The 20,078-nt window shown below is 46.9% G+C and overlaps 2 protein-coding genes across 7 annotated transcripts; one reads left to right on the forward strand and one right to left on the reverse strand.

The window, feature by feature from the left end:
* The first annotated feature begins 41 nt into the window (after positions 1-41).
* NIT1 (nitrilase 1) lies at positions 42-2,928 on the forward strand. Of its 3 annotated transcripts, none has more exons than XM_060090808.1 (7): positions 42-134; positions 634-732; positions 999-1,253; positions 1,365-1,468; positions 1,681-1,814; positions 1,983-2,108; positions 2,384-2,928. In XM_060090808.1, the coding sequence occupies exons 3-7, from the start codon at positions 1,009-1,011 to the stop codon at positions 2,648-2,650; spliced, it is 876 nt and encodes a 291-aa protein (XP_059946791.1). In that variant the 5' UTR covers positions 42-134; positions 634-732; positions 999-1,008; the 3' UTR covers positions 2,651-2,928. The 3 variants fall into 3 exon arrangements, with proteins under 3 accessions (XP_059946791.1, XP_059946790.1, XP_059946789.1); XM_060090807.1 differs by having other exon boundaries at positions 42-103; XM_060090806.1 differs by lacking the exon at positions 42-134 and adding an exon at positions 158-424.
* A 281-nt stretch (positions 2,929-3,209) lies between these two features.
* On the reverse strand, positions 3,210-14,270 carry DEDD (death effector domain containing). Of its 4 annotated transcripts, none has more exons than XM_060090809.1 (6): positions 14,052-14,270; positions 12,299-12,331; positions 5,693-6,081; positions 5,385-5,492; positions 4,928-5,074; positions 3,210-4,400 (listed from the first exon to the last, which is right to left on the reverse strand). In XM_060090809.1, the coding sequence occupies exons 3-6, from the start codon at positions 6,015-6,017 to the stop codon at positions 4,024-4,026; spliced, it is 957 nt and encodes a 318-aa protein (XP_059946792.1). In that variant the 5' UTR covers positions 6,018-6,081; positions 12,299-12,331; positions 14,052-14,270; the 3' UTR covers positions 3,210-4,023. The 4 variants fall into 4 exon arrangements, with proteins under 4 accessions (XP_059946792.1, XP_059946793.1, XP_059946794.1 ...); XM_060090810.1 differs by lacking the exon at positions 14,052-14,270 and adding an exon at positions 13,887-13,948; XM_060090811.1 differs by lacking the exon at positions 14,052-14,270 and adding an exon at positions 13,567-13,585.
* Between the last annotated feature and the right edge of the window lie 5,808 nt (positions 14,271-20,078).

Below are 20,078 nucleotides of genomic sequence, written 5' to 3' on the forward strand. Positions count from 1 at the left end.
TCACGTCCGGCCTCGGAGTTACCGCCCTCTCGCCCCCGGCTCCCCCACCTCCTGGCCGCTCTTCGGTTCGGATCCTGCGAATCGTTTTTGGCCGTATCTTCATGTAGGACCTACTACCTATCCCAACCGCTGCGGTGACTCTCACCTGCCATGCTTTAACTTGTGCAACAGAGACGCTGCCCCTGGGAGAGGCGGGGAAGGACGGGTTAACTGGAGAGTGGGGCGCGGGTTGGGCCCTGGGTGATGAGGAACGAGGGAGGGTGAACTTCTCCTCAGAGACTCTGGTGGGGGAAATATGCTTTGCGTCAATAAAACTGTGCAGGTGCACAGTCGAGAACAGAGGCTGGGAAAACCAAGGAAGTATCTTGGAGATGACTTGTGAACTGCGGAAACATTTGACTGAGGAAAGAGGCTTCAAGTTAATGTGAGATCAAAGCCCTTTCCTCCATCTTCCCACTTTATGAGCTCTTCTGTAGCCCATAATTACTTATGGTACAGAGTGTTTTGAAGACTTGGGGGGTTTTACAGGCGGGGCCCTGATTCAGCTTCACAGTATGACGAGAGAAGTCAGAGGATCTTAGAAATTTATTGCTTGAGAGTGGGGTTGGTGTCCTGATTTCTCACCTTCTTCAGGTTGGGCTTCATCATCAGGCCTCCTCACCAGCTCCTGTCCCTTCTTTTGTGTCCTGGACTCCGGATACCTCGACTCTCAGTACTTTGTGCTCAGCCCAGGTAACATGTTTTGTTGTGTTCTCAGTGCCTGGCACATAGTAGATGCTCACTAAATGTTTGTTAAATGTATGGATGGCGGGAAACACTGGGGTGCCAACCATCACAGAACATTTGATCAGTGGGTCATTGTGCCATGGGGCACTGTGCCCTGTAAGAGCAGATTCAAAGGAAAGTCCAGCCTTCCTGCCTCCCCATTTTAGCCTCTTATCATTAAACTTGGGTTTCCCCATGCTAGTCGGTCTGAGTCCTGCCTGTGCCGTTCACAGCCTCAGAGCCATGGCTATCTCCTCTTCCTCCTGGGAACTACCCCTGGTGGCTGTGTGCCAGGTAACATCGACACCAGACAAGGAGCAGAACTTTATAACATGTGCTGAGCTGATTCGGGAGGCTGCCAGACTGGGCGCTTGTCTGGCTTTCCTGCCTGAGGCATTTGACTTCATTGCACGGAACCCTGAAGAGACGCTTCACCTGTCTGAGCCACTGGGTGGGAACCTTTTGGGAGAATATACCCAGCTTGCCAGGTATCAGGGAAAGGGGGAGGGAGAGGTAGTTTCTTTCTGGGTAATGTCCCAGGATTGCCAGATACGAGGGTAGAGCCTTGAGAAGAGTTGTCGGTGTCCCCTCCCCCTCAGGGAATGTGGACTCTGGCTGTCCTTGGGTGGTTTCCATGAGCGTGGCGAAGACTGGGAGCAGACTCAGAAAATCTACAATTGTCATGTGATTCTGAACAACAAGGGTGAGACTTCAGCCTGCCTCTTCTCAGGCTCTTCTATCTAAGATTCTCCAGAATTCTGTGTTGTTTCTCAACTCTGTTTCCTTGGCCAAGGGTTTTAGGGGCGTTTGTATTTCTGTCGCTAGCCTAAAAGCTATCTCCTCTTTGGGAGGAGAGGAACTAAGCTGGGCTTCTAGAGCACCAGCACTGAGTACTCTCTCTCCCTCTTACTCAAGGGTCAGTAGTGGCCACGTATAGGAAGACGCATCTGTGTGACGTAGAGATTCCAGGGCAGGGGCCTATGCATGAAAGCAACTCTACCATACCTGGGCCCAGCCTTGAGTCTCCTATCAGCACACCAGCAGGCAAGGTGGGAGTTGTGAAAGGATGAGGGTGGGAGAGGAACAAGAGGGAGGGGAATAGGAATATTTTGAAGTGGTAGTAGAGGATAGAAAGCCCTAAGGAGTGGAGTAGCGGGCTTATGACCAGATGCTGTGAAAAACAGGGTGGGGGACTAAATAGGCTATTTTCATTCCAGATTGGTCTAGCTATCTGCTATGACATGCGGTTCCCTGAACTCTCTCTGGCATTGGTTCAGGCTGGAGCAGAAATACTTACCTACCCTTCAGCGTTTGGATCTGTTACAGGCCCAGCCCATTGGGAGGTAAGAGGACACCTCTTTAGAACATAAGGGCTTTCTCTTACCTCATTCTCCACCCTTGGCTCTACCAGTTAAAAGATTTTCTTCTCCTTCCCACCTAGTGGGAAAATTCATTTCCCCAGATTGTTGCCTCTCAGAATAGTTAACATAGTAAATCATTCATAGGCAATTATCAGAATGGTCACAGTGGGTAGATTGGCCTGTAATTTCCATGGCCTATCACTTCCCTACTAGCTGCTACCTGTACTTAAGTGAACGCCTATCTCCTCCATCCCCAGGTGTTGCTGCGGGCCCGTGCCATTGAAAGCCAGTGTTACGTAGTGGCGGCAGCACAGTGTGGACGCCACCATGAGAAGAGAGCAAGTTATGGCCATAGCATGGTGGTAGATCCCTGGGGAACAGTGGTGGCCCGCTGCTCTGAAGGACCAGGCCTCTGCCTTGCCCGAATTGACCTCAGTTATCTGCGACGGTTGCGCCAACACCTGCCCGTGTTCCAGCATCGTAGGCCTGAACTCTATGGCCATCTGGGTCACCCACTGTCTTAAGACTTTTGACTTCTGTCCGTTGAGACCCCCATTGTGAGCTGGTGTTGCTGTGACTTGTAGGCAGGACCCAGGTGCAGCTCCCCTCACTTGGAGAACCTTTTCTCTCTTGCTGGAACACAGGCTCAGCTTCTTGGGAAAGAAGAAACTTTCACCTGAGCTCAGATTTCAGTTTTAGAAAGGTGGAATTTTATATAGTCACTGTTTATTTCATGAAAACTGAAGTTATGCTGAGGGCTGAGCAGCACTGGCAATGAAAAAAATATAATAATCATAAAGTCTGTGTCTGGATATCTCTTTTGGGAGCTGAAAGGGGAGGTGGTATTGTACCAGCTGGACTAGACTCCAGTTCTAGGCCTCCTGACTCATTCAACATGCCTCCCTATCTAAATAAAAGTGCAACACTCAGTGCATGTCCCAACCCCATGCTCCCAAGCTTGGGGGTGGGAGTGGGGGTAGAGGATGGGGAAAGAAAAAGAAGAAAGGAATTGATATTGAATCATTTCACTTTCACCTATGATGCCCTTTGCCCAAGCCAGAAGAAAGCAAAGGGGAAAAGGGCTGCAGGGTACATATTTATTTTCACTCGAACATGGAAAGGAAGTGTCACACTCCCCCTTCCCCTTTTTAGGGGGAGTGCATTTTAATCAGCAACCTCTTCTCCATCCACCCTGTGTATGTGTGTACACACACACCACAGTTGGGAGGGTGACTAGGCTGACCTAGTCCGCTTACCTATTACTCCTTTGAAGAGGGTTTGACAAAGAGGGAAAAGAAAGGAGCCACACCAGGCCGAGATTTCAAGCCATGGAATGGAGGAACGAGGCAGAGAGGAGCAGCACCAGAGGCCAGGAGAGAGTGGAAAGGGCCACAGCTTCTTTGTTTTTTAAAAATTCTATAATTTGGGAGAGGGTGGTGATTAATTTCCAAAATACACTTCAGAGTCCCACCGTCCACACAGCTCCCTACAGACAGCCCTTTGGTTTCTCAGACAAAATTTAAGAGCCCTCATAAAGCCAGAAGTACTGATAACCCCTCATTGCACCCAAAAGCAGTGATCACTTCAATTCCTTACAAAGACTATGTTCTATAGACTTTGCTTCTCCCTATACATTTGTCTTATGGCTCAGTGGCAAGGTGGCTGTAGAGACACACATGAGGGGGGTAAGTGGAAAAGGGAAACAAAGGGAAGCCCAGGCACATGGGTGCAGGGAGGGGTGGGGAACACCACTTCCATTTTTCATTTGTCTTTTCCTTTAAAAAAAAAAGGCAGGGGTGTGATTGGTTGGAAGGGTAGAGAACAAACCCCAGAACGGTATGTAAGCTCCAGAGGTGGGTGGTGAGAAGTCCCCAGAGAAGTGAGAAGGGGAAAAAGGTCAGGGCAATGCTTGCAGCATCAAGTTCCTCAGGAGTTTCTGTCGGCCCAGCTCATAGTCCTCCTCATCCACGTTCACCAGCAGCTTGATGGCCTCATGGCCCACAGCCTGCTTGAGGGAGTCTGTGATGAAGACACCTTTAAGTGCCTCTAGTAACGAGCCATTGATATAGTCGCGCCAGAATGCGTCGAGGTAGGTGAGCTCAGAGAACTTGATGTCACAGATGATGGAGCCCAGGTCCCGGGACTTGAGGATGGTGTTGGCCTGGTTAAAGCGCTCAAACTGGCGCTCAAGTGGGTCCTGCTTGTTAGAGAAGACGTTGCCCTGCAGAGCAGTCTCATGCTGGCAGTATTCAGCCCGAACCCGCAGTCTGATGTCTGTGGGGAAAAGAAGATATGCAGAAGAGGTTGCAGTTTACACCCAAGTTTGAAAGGTTGAATAGAAGAGCAGAGTAGCAAACTTGGGAACATCACTTGACAGCTTCTCGACCTCTTCCCAGGACTAGTTCTTTTATATGTACCTCCGAAATCCTTGCCTGAACTCAAGAGGTGCCCAGGTCAGATTACTTCCATCACTCACAAGTAGCACCTTGATTCTAGGAGATATTTTCCTAATTAACAGACACAGAATTTCACTTTAATACTCTAGCATGACTTGGGTCATCCTACAATAAGGATGTCCTAACAGCATCCCTTTCATCTAGTATTACCTAGAAAGAGTTGAAATGTACTCTGCCACAAAGGTAGAGGAGTCCTCCTCCCAGAGACTATACCATTCAATCTCACTTGGCAACAGCAATCAAACGGAGCCTTCACACTGAATAGAATAACTGCCCAGTATTCCAGCAGTTCTTTGTATTTCCCTTCAAGTCTACTCTACCTCTAGAACCCTTGAACTTCCTCACCGCATGTCTGCTTTTCCTTGGGATCTGGTGTCACTGACTTCCGGCGTTTTCGCTGGCTCCCAAGTGTGGCTCTCCCTCGAGCTGGCCGCTTGCTACACATCTGAGGGCCCGAAGTGGGGCAGCACACCACAGGATAGTGGGGAGGCACTGACCAGAGGGTAAAAAGGGAGACATAGTAGGGTAAAAGCAGAAATTCAAACACTTCACTTGGAATGAGGAAGGATCATTTAGACTTAGCACTAAAAGCAGTATCAATAATGTGACCTGAAAGGTGGACACAATGTGGGAACAATTACAGGACCCAGATGAAGCATTAACACCTCATCTGATTTGGGGGGGGCCAGATATGGGGGGGGGAAACACTGTCCTTTCATTTAGGCTGGCAAAACTGGGAAAAGATGGGTCCAGTGTCCTCTTTCTTGATTATAGAAATTAGGGGGAGTTAATATTGTCTCACCTGTTTTAGGGGGGTGGGGAGGCCTCGGTTCTGGATCGCTGAGGGCTCTGGGTGTCACGTAGCGAATTGATGTCTCTTCCAGATATTTGTCTACAAGATCAGGGCACACTGTAGGGGGAGAGGGATTCACTCAGGAAAAGATACACCCTTCCCTTCTAGTCCAACCCTCCAATGGGCCTCATAACCTCTTCTCCTCAGTACTCCCCAGCGTCAATGCCTCCTTCTGCTTGGCCTCCCATGCTGCTCACACAAGGCCGCCCACAGCTCTTCCCTGATTCCAGTGTCCCCAGCCCCCAATGCACCCTCACCAGCCCGTCTCCTCTTGAGGGTGACGTAGGGCAGCAGGTCATGGCGGGTGATGATGCGCAGCAGCTGCAGCACCTGGCGAAAGTTACTCTCATCACAGCGGCCCTGGCGCTCCAGCGCCAATAAGAAGTCACGTCCATTTCGGATGAGGCCACGCTCGTGGTCATCAATGACATCAACAAAGAGGAAGGAAAGAACTCGTACGTCTCTGTGTGTCAGGTGGGTGCCCACGATGTCAAACATGCGATGCAGGCTATACAGCCCGTGCTCTTGCTCACCATGCTCTTCGGGCCACACCTGGCTTGCCCTCCGCTTTAGGCCCGCCATGCTGGGGGCTCAGGTGCACAATGCTTTCCAGAATCCCTGCTCAGCAGCTGCAATCCCCACTATACTATAAGGAAAAGGAAAGAACCTGTGAACCACTCAATGGCAGGAATTAGTCATCCATTCCTATATTCCCAGAGCCCAACACAATGCTTGGCACAGTGCAGTGCTTAATAAGCGTTTACTAACTTTTACAAAGTATTTTTTTTTTTTTGACTGCACCACGCGGCATGTGGGATCTTAGTTCCCCGACCCTTGCATTGGAAGCACGGAGTCTTAACTGCTGGACTGCCAGGGAAGTCCCTACAAAGTACTTATTAAAAAATACAGCCTAGGGCCTCCCTGGTGGCGCAGTGGTTGAGAGTCCGCCTGCCGATGCAGGGGATACGGGTTCGTGCCCCGGTTTGGGAGGATCCCATATGCCGCGGAGCGGCTGGGCCCGTGAGCCATGGCCGCTGGGCCTGCGCATCCGGAGCCTGTGCTCCGCAACGGGAGAGGCCACAACAGTGAGAGGCCCGCATACCGCAAAAAGAAAAAAAAAAAAAAAAAAAGAAGAAAAAAAAAAAATACAGCCTAGAGCTCTGTATATCCAACAGATGCTGCCCTAAGTCCATATCCTACTGGAGAAAGATAGTAACTTCTGCTAAGTAAGACTTGTTAACTGCAATTTTAGCACTACATATTCAGCAGAATTTTCTATTAAATATTACCCCAATTGTTCCTCTGGCCTCCAAAATACTGCTTTTGGTCCCTTGTGCTCTCCCTGCCAGCACCCCCAATCAATTCATCCCTTAAGTGTAGGTGAAATGAGGAGAAGTAGAGAATTCAGTCTAAATTCTAATATAGAAGCTGCATCAGATGAACTTAGGGGCTGACAACAGGGAAACTGAAAGCCTTTAGGGTTAGAACTAGTTTTAATTCTGCCTATTTCAGGACTTCCCTGGTGGTGCAGTGGTTAAGAATCCGCCCGCCAATGCAAGGGACACAGGTTCGATCCCTGGTCCAGGAAGATCCCACATGCCGCGGAGCAACTAAGCCTGCGAGCTCCAACAACTGAAGCCCACACGTCTAGAGCCCATGCTCCACAACAAGAGAAGCCACCAAAATGAAGTCCGCGCACCACAACAAAGAGTAGCCCCTGCTTGCCGCAGCTAGAGAAAAAGACCATGTGCAGCAACGAAGACCCAGCGCAGCCATAAATAACTAAATAGAAAAAAGAAAACTGGGACTTAAAAAAAAAATTCTGCCTATGTCATTAACAAACTGTGTAGCTGTGTGACCTTAAGTCACTTAACTTGAAAGTCTTACTGTCCCCATCTACAAAACAGGGATGAAAGAAACTACTCCTCGGAGTTAAGAATCCAGTGAGAAGATGCATGTGAAATCACTGTAAAACTTACCTAAGTGGTTAAGAGATTTCAGAGATAAGCATCCTTGGCCTCTGCAGCCCAGACTCATCCCTCCACAAACCTAACCTCATTTTTCCTACAATCAAACCAAGTCCAGGAGAATAAATGCTAAGAAAGTTAATTAAATATCCACCAAAACTCATGGATTTAAAACAACAAACATCACTAAGCTCCTAGGTTGAGCATTCTTGTAAGTCTCCTATGCCACCTGTACTCGCCTGATGTTCACACACCATTTGGATATGTCACCTTCTAACCTTTCCTCATGGTTGTCATTTACCAATCCCTTGTCAATGACCAATCCCAGTCCTACATTTATTATATATTTTGTCATTTAATTCACAAATTTCCTCCATCATCCTGGGTAATATCAGTGACCCAGCCAATAACCAATCCTCAAGTCCAACAACTTTCACCTCCTCTCTAGCCACTCATATTTACTGCCCTGGCAGGGAGTACCACCCAGTACTGCTCCACCATCTGACCACAACCTCCAATCACCCAATCAATTATAAATTCCTGTTGATGCTACTTTCTATTTCTTAAATCTGCCTCACCCTTCCATGTCTACCACCACCACGCTGGTTCAGGCCCCAGTAATCTCTCACCTGGATTACTGCAACAGCCTCTCTAAGGCTGTTGCAGCCACCAACCCTAACCTGCCTAAATCAATCCCCCACGTCCAGCTGAATTATCTAAAATGCACAATTGACCACATCACTTTTCGGCTTAAGACCTCGCTACAGTCCCCTCCTTACCAATAAGAACACTCCAGACTCCTTACCCAACACACCAAACCTTCCAAGATCAGGCCTTGCCTACTTTGCCAACCTCATAACTCACTTTTTATTCTCTAACATTATCCGTTTGTTTACAGTTCACATACATCATACAATTCATTTCTCTGTAACTTTCTTCAGACTAGTCTCTTTGCCTGAATGCCCCTCTCCCTTCTCTTCCACACCCCCCATTACCACCCTTTTTCAGATGGTTAACTCCTACTCATCCTTTAAGAATCAGCTCAGATGCCATCTTCAAATTCATTCTCTACACCCCCATGCTGGTATAAGTAGTCCTTTTCTGTGATCCTATGGAACACTGTACATATTTCCCTTAAACCATTTATCGAAGTGTACTAAAATTATTTGTGTATTTATTATCCTATTAGATCTTAAGCGACTCATGTAGAGAGCCTAGGTCATATTCATCTTTATGTGTCTAGTGCCTAGCAGTGGATGGAGGCTGGCATATAGTAGGAGTAACCTGTTGTTGAACTGAAATGAATCTCCAAGAGATCACCATAAGCAACACCAATTAAGAAAAAAACTCACAAAAATCCAAGAGTGAGAGGACCCAATTAAAAGTATATGCAACTCAGGTATCATGCATATACTCTAACTGGCTATAGCCTCCCCCACATTGCAAAACTACCCATACCATAGCACCCTACTCAACAGCGAGACAGGCCGTTCTGTCCATTTTATACTCCAAGAAACTGAGGCTAGGTTAGAAAGAGAATAAAATTATAAACTACTTCAGAAAAGTCAAGCTGTTGGGGACTCAGAAAATTGAAGAGCAAGTAGGACCTGGTTCTCTCCTTTAATCCTGAAACGAAAGCACAGAGACTCATACCCTTAAGAAAAGGGGAGGGCTTCCCTGGTGGCGCAGTGGTTAAGAATCCACCTGCCAATGCAGGAGACATGGGTTCGAGCCCTGGTCCGGGAAGATCCCACATGCTGCAGAGCAACTAAGCCCGTGCGCCTCAACTACTGAGCCTGCGCTCTAGAGCCCGCGAGCCACAACTACTGAGCCCACGTGCCTAGAGCCCGTGCTCCCCAACAAGAGAAGCCGCTGCAGTGAGAAGCCTGCGCACTGCTACGAAGAGCAGCCCCCGCCTGATGCAACAAAAGAAAGCCTGTGCGCAGCAACGAAGACCCAACACAGCCAAAAATAAATAAATAAACAAATAAGAAAAGGGGAGGGCCACCCTGTAATCACCTAGCCCCATACCATGGGTTCAGATATGTGGACAGGAAATATAGCCCGTATCTAGTTATGAGAGCCCAGATGTCCCACCCAAAGCATGGGAAACAACAGGGAAAATAGCAATTCAACTATTGACTGGTTTTCCTTGTCTCTTCCTCTCTTGTTTCACCTGCTGCAGTCACCGGCTACAAACAGAGGGGACTGAAGGAAAACAACTTCTTGCTCATAGCAGGTAACATGAGAAAACTGAGTCTCCTTAGAGCCCCTACAACTTCTCCTTGTTCCCTATCCCACCTGTTCCCCTTGGCCAGCTGTTCATTATGTGGGTCCCATAAAAAACAGATGGGCAGGTTTCACATTCAACCAATCAGAAGAGCAGGCTGCTTCAGAACTCCCTAATTCAAACCCCAGGAAATTAGGAAATATTGTCCCCACATACCTGGTCACTGGAAAATGAAGAATACAGGAAAGCACTGTGGTCCTAATTATGTATCAATGGATGCAATTCTACAATAGGTTTCAACCCTGAGGGTTAACTCCCCAGATTTGAGGAAAAAACAGCCACCATTAAGTCGTAGATCCTAGGCTGGATCAAAGTGACAGGAATTATCAGAGCTTCTAGGTCAGTGGTTCTCAACCAGGGGCGATTTGCCCTGCAGGGGAATTCAGCGATGTCTGGAGTCATTTTAGATTGTCATGACTGGGAGGGTGCTACTGGCGTACAGTGAGTAAATGCGATGGATGATGCTAAACATCCTATAATGCACAGGACGGCCTCTTAAAACAAAGAATTATCTGGCCCAAAATGTCAATAATGCTAAAGATGAGAAATCCTATTCTAGATGGAGCATGATGAAGGGTCAGAAGGAGAGACAGCATGTCGCTTCCATCCTATATCTGGAAAAGGAAGTAATTTGGTCCCTCCAACCCAAACCCATCAAACAATATTCCAGAAGAAAAGCCAGTCAGACAAAGACTCACTTAACTTAACTAAAGAGTTCCATCCCACTCCAACCTTGGCTTGTCTATCACCTGCTGTTGCCATTTAGGTGAACAGCAGGTGACAGGACTACACTCCCTTCCGCCCCATCCCAGGAGGTCTAATTTGACCTAGTTCAATCTAAATTTCTGTGCAGATCAGAGAAATGCCATCCTCTGCAAGACAGACAGAGAGGATCCTGCACTTAAACCTTGCAGCCATCTTTAAAGTCCCAAAACTAGACCAAAAGCAGACCCTTCCTTGTTAGGCCGCTGATCAGACTTATACTGCTTATGCAATGAAGCAAAATGCAGAAGAGGCAGAAGTTTCCCAAGGCCATGCTTGTCCTTGGGAGAAATGTCAGGAGGCTGGCATGCAGACTAATAGGCAGCCCTCCCCACTTAATTATCATCTAGGATGGTGAGTTCACTCACTCAGCAACCCAGATGGGGGTTCCATGGATCTAACTTCAGCACTAAAAGAACGTGGCCAACTTCCTCTTAAACCAAAATATACTCAGCTTTCTGTGGCAGTGAATCGAAGGAACTCAGCTTAAATTATAGAGATCCTAGGTGAAAAGTATCAGAGCAGTGAGGAGAACATACCCCCTCTAAAACTGAAGATTAGAAAGAACTTCAGAATCTTGGTGCTTGAAATATTGCCAGACACCAAGAGACAAACACTCCAGTAAACAAGAGTCCTGATCCTGCTGGTTGATTTGGGTCTATTTGAGAGCCTAACGTATATGGATCACCCTTAATAGGTTCCCAAGACTAATTCTTTATTCTGATGATTGCTGCATTTCCTGGAGCTGCAGGATTTTTTGTTGTTCGTTTTCTTTTGGAAGGTCCAAGCCAGCCAAGGGCCAACAAACAATCTATATGTATCTACAGGACTTCCTCTTGACTAACCGTTATCTATTAGATTTCTACTTCCATGCAAAGTCTAGTCTCATCCCAACCTGGGATGAGATCTGTATTTTTTGAGGTACTTGATTCTCTCAGAAGCCCTTAGAAGTCATGTGGAAGAAATAAAGAGTGATGCCTTGAAATGAAAACAACAGTCTAGTTTCATCCCAAAAGAACTAGAGGTATCTGACTCTCTCAGAAGCCCTGTGAGAGGGAAAGTCACGTGAAAAATCTAAAAAAGAGTGATGTCTTGAAACCTGAAATGTAAAGGACAAGGAAAACCTTAAAGATGACTAAGACGACTACATAAAGAGCCTTCTTGCTGGTAGGACCAAGAAAATGTAACCAAATATCTGGAAGTCAGAATTACAAACTGTGTTTTCAAAATGAAGATTCCAGAACAACTAGGAGAAAGAGTAAGCTAGAGGAAAAGCCTTCCCAGGGCAGGTGCCTCAGCAACCCTCCAAGGGCAACATTTAGTATACACTGTACTAGAGTACAAAGTTCCATATGTTTAAAAATGTTTCTCTCAGGGCTTCCCTGGTGGCGCAGTGGTGGAGAGTCCGCCTGCCGATGCAGGGGACACGGGTTCGTGCCCCGGTCCGGGAAGATCCCACATGCCGCGGAGCGGCTGGGCCCGTGAGCCATGGCCGCTGAGCCTGCGCGTCCGAAGCCTGTGCTCCGCAACGGGAGAGGCCACAACAGTGAGAGGCCCGCGTACCGCAAAAAAAAAAATGTTTCTCTCAGAGCTGACCACGAAGGCTAGATAATAACAAAACAAGGCTGGAGTCTTGCCCTAAGACACCTAATTTCTGTTCTTTCCCTCCTACCAATCTCCAGTGGCCCAAAGGGACAATGACTGCAACAGATCTTACACACTGAAAACCCATTTTCCCTGTCAGCTACCCCATTACTGAGCTCAACTCCCAATATGCCATTTCCATTTCATGCCATTTCCATTCCCTTCCATTGTTTGAAAACAATAAAAAGTTCCAGACTTACCTCTGCAAGAAACTTAATTTCCCAGGTCTCTTCCTAGCACAAGGTTCAAAGCCAGCAGCAAAGCAAAAACAAATAAGAGGGGGAAGCGTCAATTTTCAAGCTTTATTTTGAAACCTCAAAGAGGTAGTCAATCTCAGCTGCAAAAATATACAGACAAGCCTAAAGCCATTTAAATTGAAATGATCCACTCCAAGCTAAATGAGAGAACTCACTCCCATCAAAGTGCCCAGGCTTCCCTAACCTTCTATTACCCAATTCACAACGCAATACCAACTCCAAGAATTTCCAGTCTCAGTGGCTTAGGGCAAGAAAGGTCCCAAATTCAACAACTTGTGGGAAAACCAATTATCCTCTGACACCTCACCTGACTCCTCAACTCCTTATGAGGCTCACCTACTTTGTTACAGTATTAACATTGACTTTCATCTTTAGATGAACTAGGAGGAAAGTGGTTACAGTCAAAGAAGGCACTTTCTTTCCATTACTTCACTTATGAGACCAGAACTATCCTCCAAATTCTCACACACAGTGAGAACAAAATATCCACTGGGGCAGCATCCAGTCAAACATCTACATTTCACCAGGGAGCATCTTTTAGGTATGGATACTGACCCCCGCTCCTAGCACTTAAACAGCAAAAGAAGGGTCTGGAAACGAAAGCACTCATTTAATTAGCATGGCTGCCTAGACACACACCATCCTGTGTTTTCTGTTCCCTGCAAACAGCGTTCCAACATAGCATGGCTGTTTCCCCATTCTGGCATTGCTAATTGTTTAAAACTAGAAAAGTCCTTTACTCCTTCCACATTCCAGCGATACCAGGCTCCCCATTTTCTCTTCTTTTTTTAACCAGGAAAAACAAGGGAGCAGTAAGCTAGGCAGCTTTTGGAAATCCAGTTGAACCCTCATCCAACCCCAATTCTCCAAATCCACATGACCATTCCCTTCTGCCCTTCCCACCCTAGTAAAAGCTAAAGGCCTGGCAATTAGAATTGGCTGTAACTGATGCTGCTTAACTCTGCTCTCTCTTCCTTTCTACAGGGGAAAGGGAAACCCCTGAACCTCTATCACTCGTGCAGCTACACTGTCCTATCTCCCATCCCATTCCCCTTCCTCCCAAACTTTCCTCCTAGTCTCTCACTTTCTCCATTACCTCGTCACACCGACACGCTCTCCATTCCCCAAACCTCCGTCCTCTCCTTTTCCACCCAAATTCTCCCCTAGGCCCTTCCCCCTCCCACCTCCAATTTAACACTTTCAGAACCTACCCCCAAACGTCTCAAATCCAATCTTCACCTTTTCCCACCTCTCCACAACACCCCTTACAAGAGTCCAGTCCTTCTTCCAACCACATGCCACAAGCCCCCTTCCCCTTCACACCGTCGGCCCCCCCTTCCCGTTCCTACCCCCTCAGCCGGGCGGGACCGCAGCCCCACTCCCCACCTCGGCCTCTCTAATACCCCTAGCCTGGTCCAGCCTCGGCCCTTGTTTACGCCCCTCCCCTGCCCCACTCCTCCGCCTCGACCCTGCCCTCTCCCACAGTTGCCACCTCCCCCGCACGCCCCCCTTGGCCGCTCCCCTCCCCCACCTTGCAGCGTCCCGTCACCTCCCTCTCTTCAGGTTCTCAGGCTAGACGTCGCCACCGCCTCCCCCTCCACTTTCCTTCCCCAAGCCCTTTGCGGCCCCGCCCGGCCCCGCCCCGCCCCGTCCCGCTCGACTCCCCCTCCCCACTCCGGCCGCCCCGCCGCCTCACTCTCGGCTCAGGCTCGGCGCCGCCATGTTGGATCCATCCGCGCCGCTCTCCCGGGCCTGTCTCACGGTGCCGCATCCGGGCTCCAGCCGCCGCCGCCGCCGCCGCGGGCGTGGGGGAGGGGAGAGGCGGGCGGGGGTGGCTGCATCCTGAACAGCGCCTCCCGGAACCTGGCCGGTTAGTGGCGGCTTCGAGACCATAGTGAGGCATGAGCCGGAGTAGCCATGCTAGTTGAGGGCAGCCTGGCAGCGGCATTAAACGGGGAGTGGATAGCTTCATTTCGGTAGCGGAGAATAGAGATTGGCAGCCATCTTGCTTTGGGGCAAGCTGGCAACGCAAGTTTTTCTTCAGGACGGCTTCAGGGCCGTAGTAAGGCATGAGAGAGGGTTGCGTTCTTGAGTGTGGAAACGTTGGTGGGGTCGGAGCTGTCTGGTGTCGACTTCAAGATCCATTGAAAGACTGCGACTGGCAGCCATGACGCATAAGGGCGGAATATTACGGGGGTCGGATTGCCCAGCGAACTTGGGGGAAGGTTCATGATCTGGGTTTGACCTTTGCTCTGAGCTTCCTGGTAACCCGGACGTTCCGTAAACTTGGGTCCGGAACAGAAAGTGCTGCTCAGATGCCCTCTCGGATTTCACTTTTTGAGCATTTGGTTTTTGAGCACCCACTTCATGAAGGAAGTGTCGCCTGAGCTGAATACTGGACTGTTGGGAATTGGGGGTCGGGGGCTAGGTACCTTCCGGAGCTGCCAGCAGCCTGGTTTGGTTAAAAGAGAGGTAATAGATGAGTCCCGGAGGTTGGGAGGGGCCTGTTTACGCAAGGCCTTGTAAATTAGTTTATTTTATCCTAAGGGTAATGAATAGGTTTTGGAGAGTCTTAGCAGAGGTGTGAACAAATATATTTGCGTTTTAGAAAGATCACTGGTTGCAATGAGGAGAATGAATTGGAGGGCGTGAAGTTAGAGGCAAGAACAATTGGGAAGCTCTTACCCTGGTAAGAGACTACAGCGGTCTGTCCTCTAGAAGTGGGGAGTGCAGATGGGGAAAACTGATCGGAAATGGGTATGAGGCTGAGGGAGGAATCCAAGGTATTTCCCAGTGTTCTGGCTTGGGCACCTGGGGAATAATGCCATTTTCATTGTTGTTTGGGGTGGGGGAAGAGTGAGTTTTAGGTGCCTGTGGGATATCCATTAGACAATAGAATATTAGATAAGGTGGGTTGGGAGTCCAAAAGGAAAGTTTGGGGGGCGGGGTGGCGCCCTAGTGTGTGAATATAGAAGGTTGTTGAAACCATGGAAGTGACTAAGATGGCCTAGAAAGAGGAATTTGAGATGACATGAGGGAAGAGAGAGGAAAAGAGGACATTGAGAAGGAAAGGAAAGAAGAAACCAGGAGAGAAGTATCAAGGAAACTGGTCAGTGTCAAACATAACAGATCAGGTAAGATGTGGACTAAAATGTGTCCAATGGATTTTGCAACAAGTCAGTCGTTTAGTAATTTTGGAGAAAGCTGTTTCAGAGATACAGTGGGGGTAGAAACAACATTGAGGTAAATTGAGTGACTGGCAAAGCACAGTGTGTAAAGACAATTTCTTCACGGTGTTGACCGTAGAAAGAGGCTAGCAGTAGGGTATAGCATGAGGGAGAATTACAAAGAAAGGGAAGGAGTTTTAGATATGTGGGACAGCCAGATGGAAATGTCCAAATGGCATGGAAAAAAAGCAAGTGCAGAAGAATACTTACATATTTACACGAGCGTTAAAAAATTAACTATGAAGAGTGGGCCTGGGAGGGATGAAACTTATGCTTTTTATTTTAGATTCATCTTTACTGTTTGAATTTGTTTTACTGTGTACATAACATATATTACCTTTATAGAAATCTGCTTTTTAAAAACTCCGATGATGTATAGGCCAGAATTTCGGGATCATGAACATTTCAGTGGTAGTTGAAGCCATAGATTTGGATAAGCTCCCCAGAGAACAGCAGAGGGCTAAGAAGAGTGCCTTGGTAATTCTGACGTTTAAGGCAGGCACAAGTAGGAGAGCCCTTGGAGAATCTTTGAAAAGGAACAACCAGTGAGGAAGAAAAACACTGGATCCTAATTGTCACAGAATCAGAAGGAAGAGAGTGTTTCAAGAGGATGGAAGGTATTAAAAGTGTCAGATGTCCCCAGAAAGGCAGCTAACAAGAAAGGTTAAAAGCTAGCTCCAGACTCAGGTTTCCTGGGAACTTGGCATAAAGGTCAAATCCAGATCTTGAACCGTCACCAAACATCACGTGGAATTCAACCCCCATGTTGTTCCATCCTTATGTGTCGTGGTTGCCAGTCCCAGTCTTTCAGTGGGTCTTGAAGTCAACACCAGCCAGTTCTGGCACCACTAATATTTCCACAGTCAAGAATGCTTCCTCTCCCATTCTTTACTATGGCCCTTAAGCTGCCAGCAAGAAAAACTTGTGTTGCCAGAAATGGTAAAGTTAAGGAATTGAAAGTAGGAGTAGGGACTTCCCTGGTTGTCCAGTGGTAAAGAATCCGCCTTCCAACGCAGGGGACATGGGCTCGATCCCTGGTCGAGGAACTAAGATTCCCACATGCTGCGGGGCAGCTAAGCTTGCACGCCTCAACTAGAGAGCCCGCATGCTGCAAACTACAGAGCCTGTGTGCTCTGGAGCCTGCGCGCCACAACTACAGAGAGAGAAAACGCGCATGCCGCAACTAGAGAGAAGCCCACGCGCACTGCAATGAAAGATCCTGTATGCCGCAACAAAGACCTGACACAACCAAAACATAAAAAATAATAAAATAATTAATTTAAAAAAAGAAAGTAGGAGTATAAGTTAGAGTTAAGAAGGTCAAAAACTAGCTAATGATCACATGGATTTTCCTAAAACCACCCAGATAGGAAGAGTTGGCACAGAGAGGTTATTTAATAGGCACTGGAGTTCTCAGTAAGCATGAGGGATAAAGGGTACTAGAACCAAATGGCATAAGCTTTAAAGGAGGAAGAGTTTTTACAAGAGGATGAGAGCACAATCATCTGAAAGTAGCAGTGGATTGCAAAGAGAAGGATGATACCCTGCCACCCTTTCCTACAGGAGTGGAAGAATGAACAACCTCTACTTCACACAGTTGAAGGGAAGAGATATCCATTAGAAAAAGTCAAAAATGTCTACCCCCGCTTCACCACCACCCCATACTGGTACTCTGTTCTGTTGTAAACAGCCTCCCCTATATTCTCATTTTCTTCACAGATTACTCCCTAACTTTTCCTAGTGGATGAGTCATCAGGACAGAGGTAGCTAGCTGTGATATATGGAAGGGGGATGTGCCCCACCCACATAAGCCCACAAAAGAGGCAGATGCAGGCACTATTTCTTAAAATAGAGTCATGTTCTCTCCCTACCCATATCCAGAAGTGGTTTGATACCTAGCAATCTTGACATCATGGTAGTAATTCCTTTCCATGAGCCCGTCTCCTAAACTTAACCCAACCCCATTTAGAGGATTAGAGAGGAGAGTCCATGCTGAGGACTGCCTTCTCTAATAGTATGGTGTCCTATCTGCTCTTTGCAGCCTCTGGGGAAAAGATAGATTGCCTTCTTCACTCAGAATGGAAAGCTAAAGGAAGGACTGGGATTTTTCTTCATTAGGCCTTCAAAGTAATCCCTCTTCCTCTATAGGACTGGAAGGACCTAATCCTTTTCCCTGGGGCCAAACCTTAACTAAATTTTACAAATTCAAGACATTGGGACAGTTGCCTGGCCAGCTGTTCCTTAGTCCATTCATGACTGCATTTGTAGGAAAGTTTTCTGTTTGGGGGACCCTGGCAATTTACTCTTAAAACATGAAGCCTTTGGGAATTCCCTGGCAGTCCAGTGGTTAGGACTCCATGCTTCCACCGCAGGGGGCACAGGTTTGATCCGTGGTCAAGGAACTAAGATCCCACATGCCATGCTGCGTGGCCAAAACAAAAGACAGACAAAAAACATGAAGCCTTGAGATATAATAGGTGCTGAAGAGATCATAATGCCAATAAAGAGAGCTGAGCAGATTTCCTGAGGTGAAATGGGATAAATACTAATTAAACCAAGGAGACAGGCACTCTCATGCCCAGCACTGAGAAAAATTATTTCAAACACTAAGATTTTTTGTTAGTTGTCGCTAAGTAGCTGTTCCCCTTTGGCTTAAACTGTACATCATCTCTGCAGTTAAAGCAAAAACTTCATCTCTTGCCTGATGTTCTTTTTCCACCCTCTCCTTACTTCAACTAAAAACTCGAGAAAACTCTCTCAGAAGATTGAGAACCCTATGTAGGATTCTCCTGCTCCTCCGCTTTTCATGTCCCTTCCTTTATATCAGTTCCTGTCTCTTCCTTGGAGCCTCAGCTGAGATAACATCCCTCCAGCTTTCAAAGACGGGCCCCTCCAACTGGACTCTGAATCCCATTCTTTTCTGCTTCTCAATACACTCTATTCCCACAATTATCTCTTCCTTCACTAGAATCATTAAACTGACATCCTTCGGCTACCTTTCACATGCTCCCATTTCCAGTATGTCCTGCACTTAATTCTCAATTCACTCTAATTTTCAGTGGTTAGAAACGCCCTTTTTTTTTTTTCTGGACTTGGAAAAATCTCTTTGTAACTTCCATTTATTGTTCCTGTTTTCTTTTCCTCTGGATCAACACATCAGAGCTAAATGTCAGCCCTTCAGATAGCTACTATGTCCCTACTAAATATTTTTTTCCCAGTCAATGGTACTACCAATTCAAATTATAGTAGATCTCTTATCTTTTTTAATCTGAATACTCTATTGAGGCTGCTTGTCCCAGTCCATGCTGTTCCCCAGCTCTGCCAGAATTAAAATCCTTTTAAACCAGACATTCCCTTAAAGAATTCTATACCCTGTTAGCAACCTATTGTCACAAGTATCCTCTTGACTCTTCCAGACCCACTCTGATCCCTATGTCCCTCCCTGGGCTTTCCTCTTGAACTTTATCCTACAATGACTTGCTGACCTGACAGTCCTCTCTAGGTCTTGGTTTCCCATTAACTCCAAGCTGCTCTAGCTACTCATTTTCACCCAAGCATCATACTTGCTCCTAATTTCAGTTGTACTTCAAACCTAGCTGTAAGCCCTTAGCTAGAATTCCAGTGTCTGCTGGCTCCTGAATAGAAGAGTAGGGACCACAATCAGTCACTGAATCCTAATGATCTGCTGTCCAAAATTCTTCTTAACCTGTTCCCTTCATTTGCCAGCTCTGACCCTCACTAATATGACTTTGGGCAAGTTTCTTCTCTGAGCTTGTTTTCTCATCTGTAAAAAGGGCAAATATAAAATAACATCCATATCATAGGTCCCTGTTTTAATGATTATATTAAATAATATATGTGCAGTGTCAACACAGGGCCTAGCTCATTGTAAGCAGCGGATAAATGTTACCTAATATTTATATATAACAATTTTCACCAGGTTTCAGAAATTCAGGAGGTTCTTTATTAATGCTCTCTGCTGCCCCCATGGGGATGATTTTTCCAAGTCATTGGTTATCCCACAGGCAGGCCATGACAAAAAACAGCCCTGTCTTACCAACCCCACCAGCTAATTAGAGAATTAATTCTCTTTGGTTGGTTGTTCAGTCAAATAAAAATGATTCTATATTTTAGCAAATTCACTATCTTTTTCAAAGAACATATCAGGAAACTGTTACATTTTCCTGAAGTCAAGATGTACTGTCTCTATGATGTTCTAGTCTGTTAATCTAGTAACACTGACAAGGAAAGTCATTCAGTCATTTACTTAATAAATATACGTTAGGCATTTACTAATGTCAAGTACTGTGATAGGCATATAGGATAGGATACACAGTGGTAAACAAAACAGACATAGTCCATGTCTTCATGGAGTTTACATGGGTAGACTGACACTAAGGAAAGAAAATAGCAAATATATCATTTTAAATTGAGATAGGTGCTATGAAGGAAAAGAACAGAATGCTGTGACAGAGAAATGAATGATCAGGGAAAGC

Source organism: Mesoplodon densirostris, chromosome 2, assembly GCF_025265405.1.
Source record: "Mesoplodon densirostris isolate mMesDen1 chromosome 2, mMesDen1 primary haplotype, whole genome shotgun sequence".
Classification (NCBI taxonomy): domain Eukaryota; kingdom Metazoa; phylum Chordata; class Mammalia; order Artiodactyla; family Ziphiidae; genus Mesoplodon; species Mesoplodon densirostris.

Bases quoted from the DNA above. Each gene is read 5' to 3' on its own strand.
- NIT1 (XM_060090806.1), top strand. From the start codon at position 372: ATGACTTGTGAACTGCGGAAACATTTGACTGAGGAAAGAGGCTTCAAG. The intron at 1,469-1,680 runs GTGAGACTTCAG...CTCTTACTCAAG, and splicing joins TGTGATTCTGAACAACAAGG to GGTCAGTAGTGGCCACGTAT. The intron at 1,815-1,982 runs GTGGGAGTTGTG...TTTTCATTCCAG, and splicing joins TCAGCACACCAGCAGGCAAG to ATTGGTCTAGCTATCTGCTA.
- DEDD (XM_060090812.1), bottom strand. From the start codon at position 6,017: ATGGCGGGCCTAAAGCGGAGGGCAAGCCAGGTGTGGCCCGAAGAGCAT. The intron at 5,493-5,692 runs GTGAGGGTGCAT...CTCCCCCTACAG, and splicing joins CCTCAAGAGGAGACGGGCTG to TGTGCCCTGATCTTGTAGAC. The intron at 5,075-5,384 runs GTGAGACAATAT...CCCTCTGGTCAG, and splicing joins TCCCCACCCCCCTAAAACAG to TGCCTCCCCACTATCCTGTG.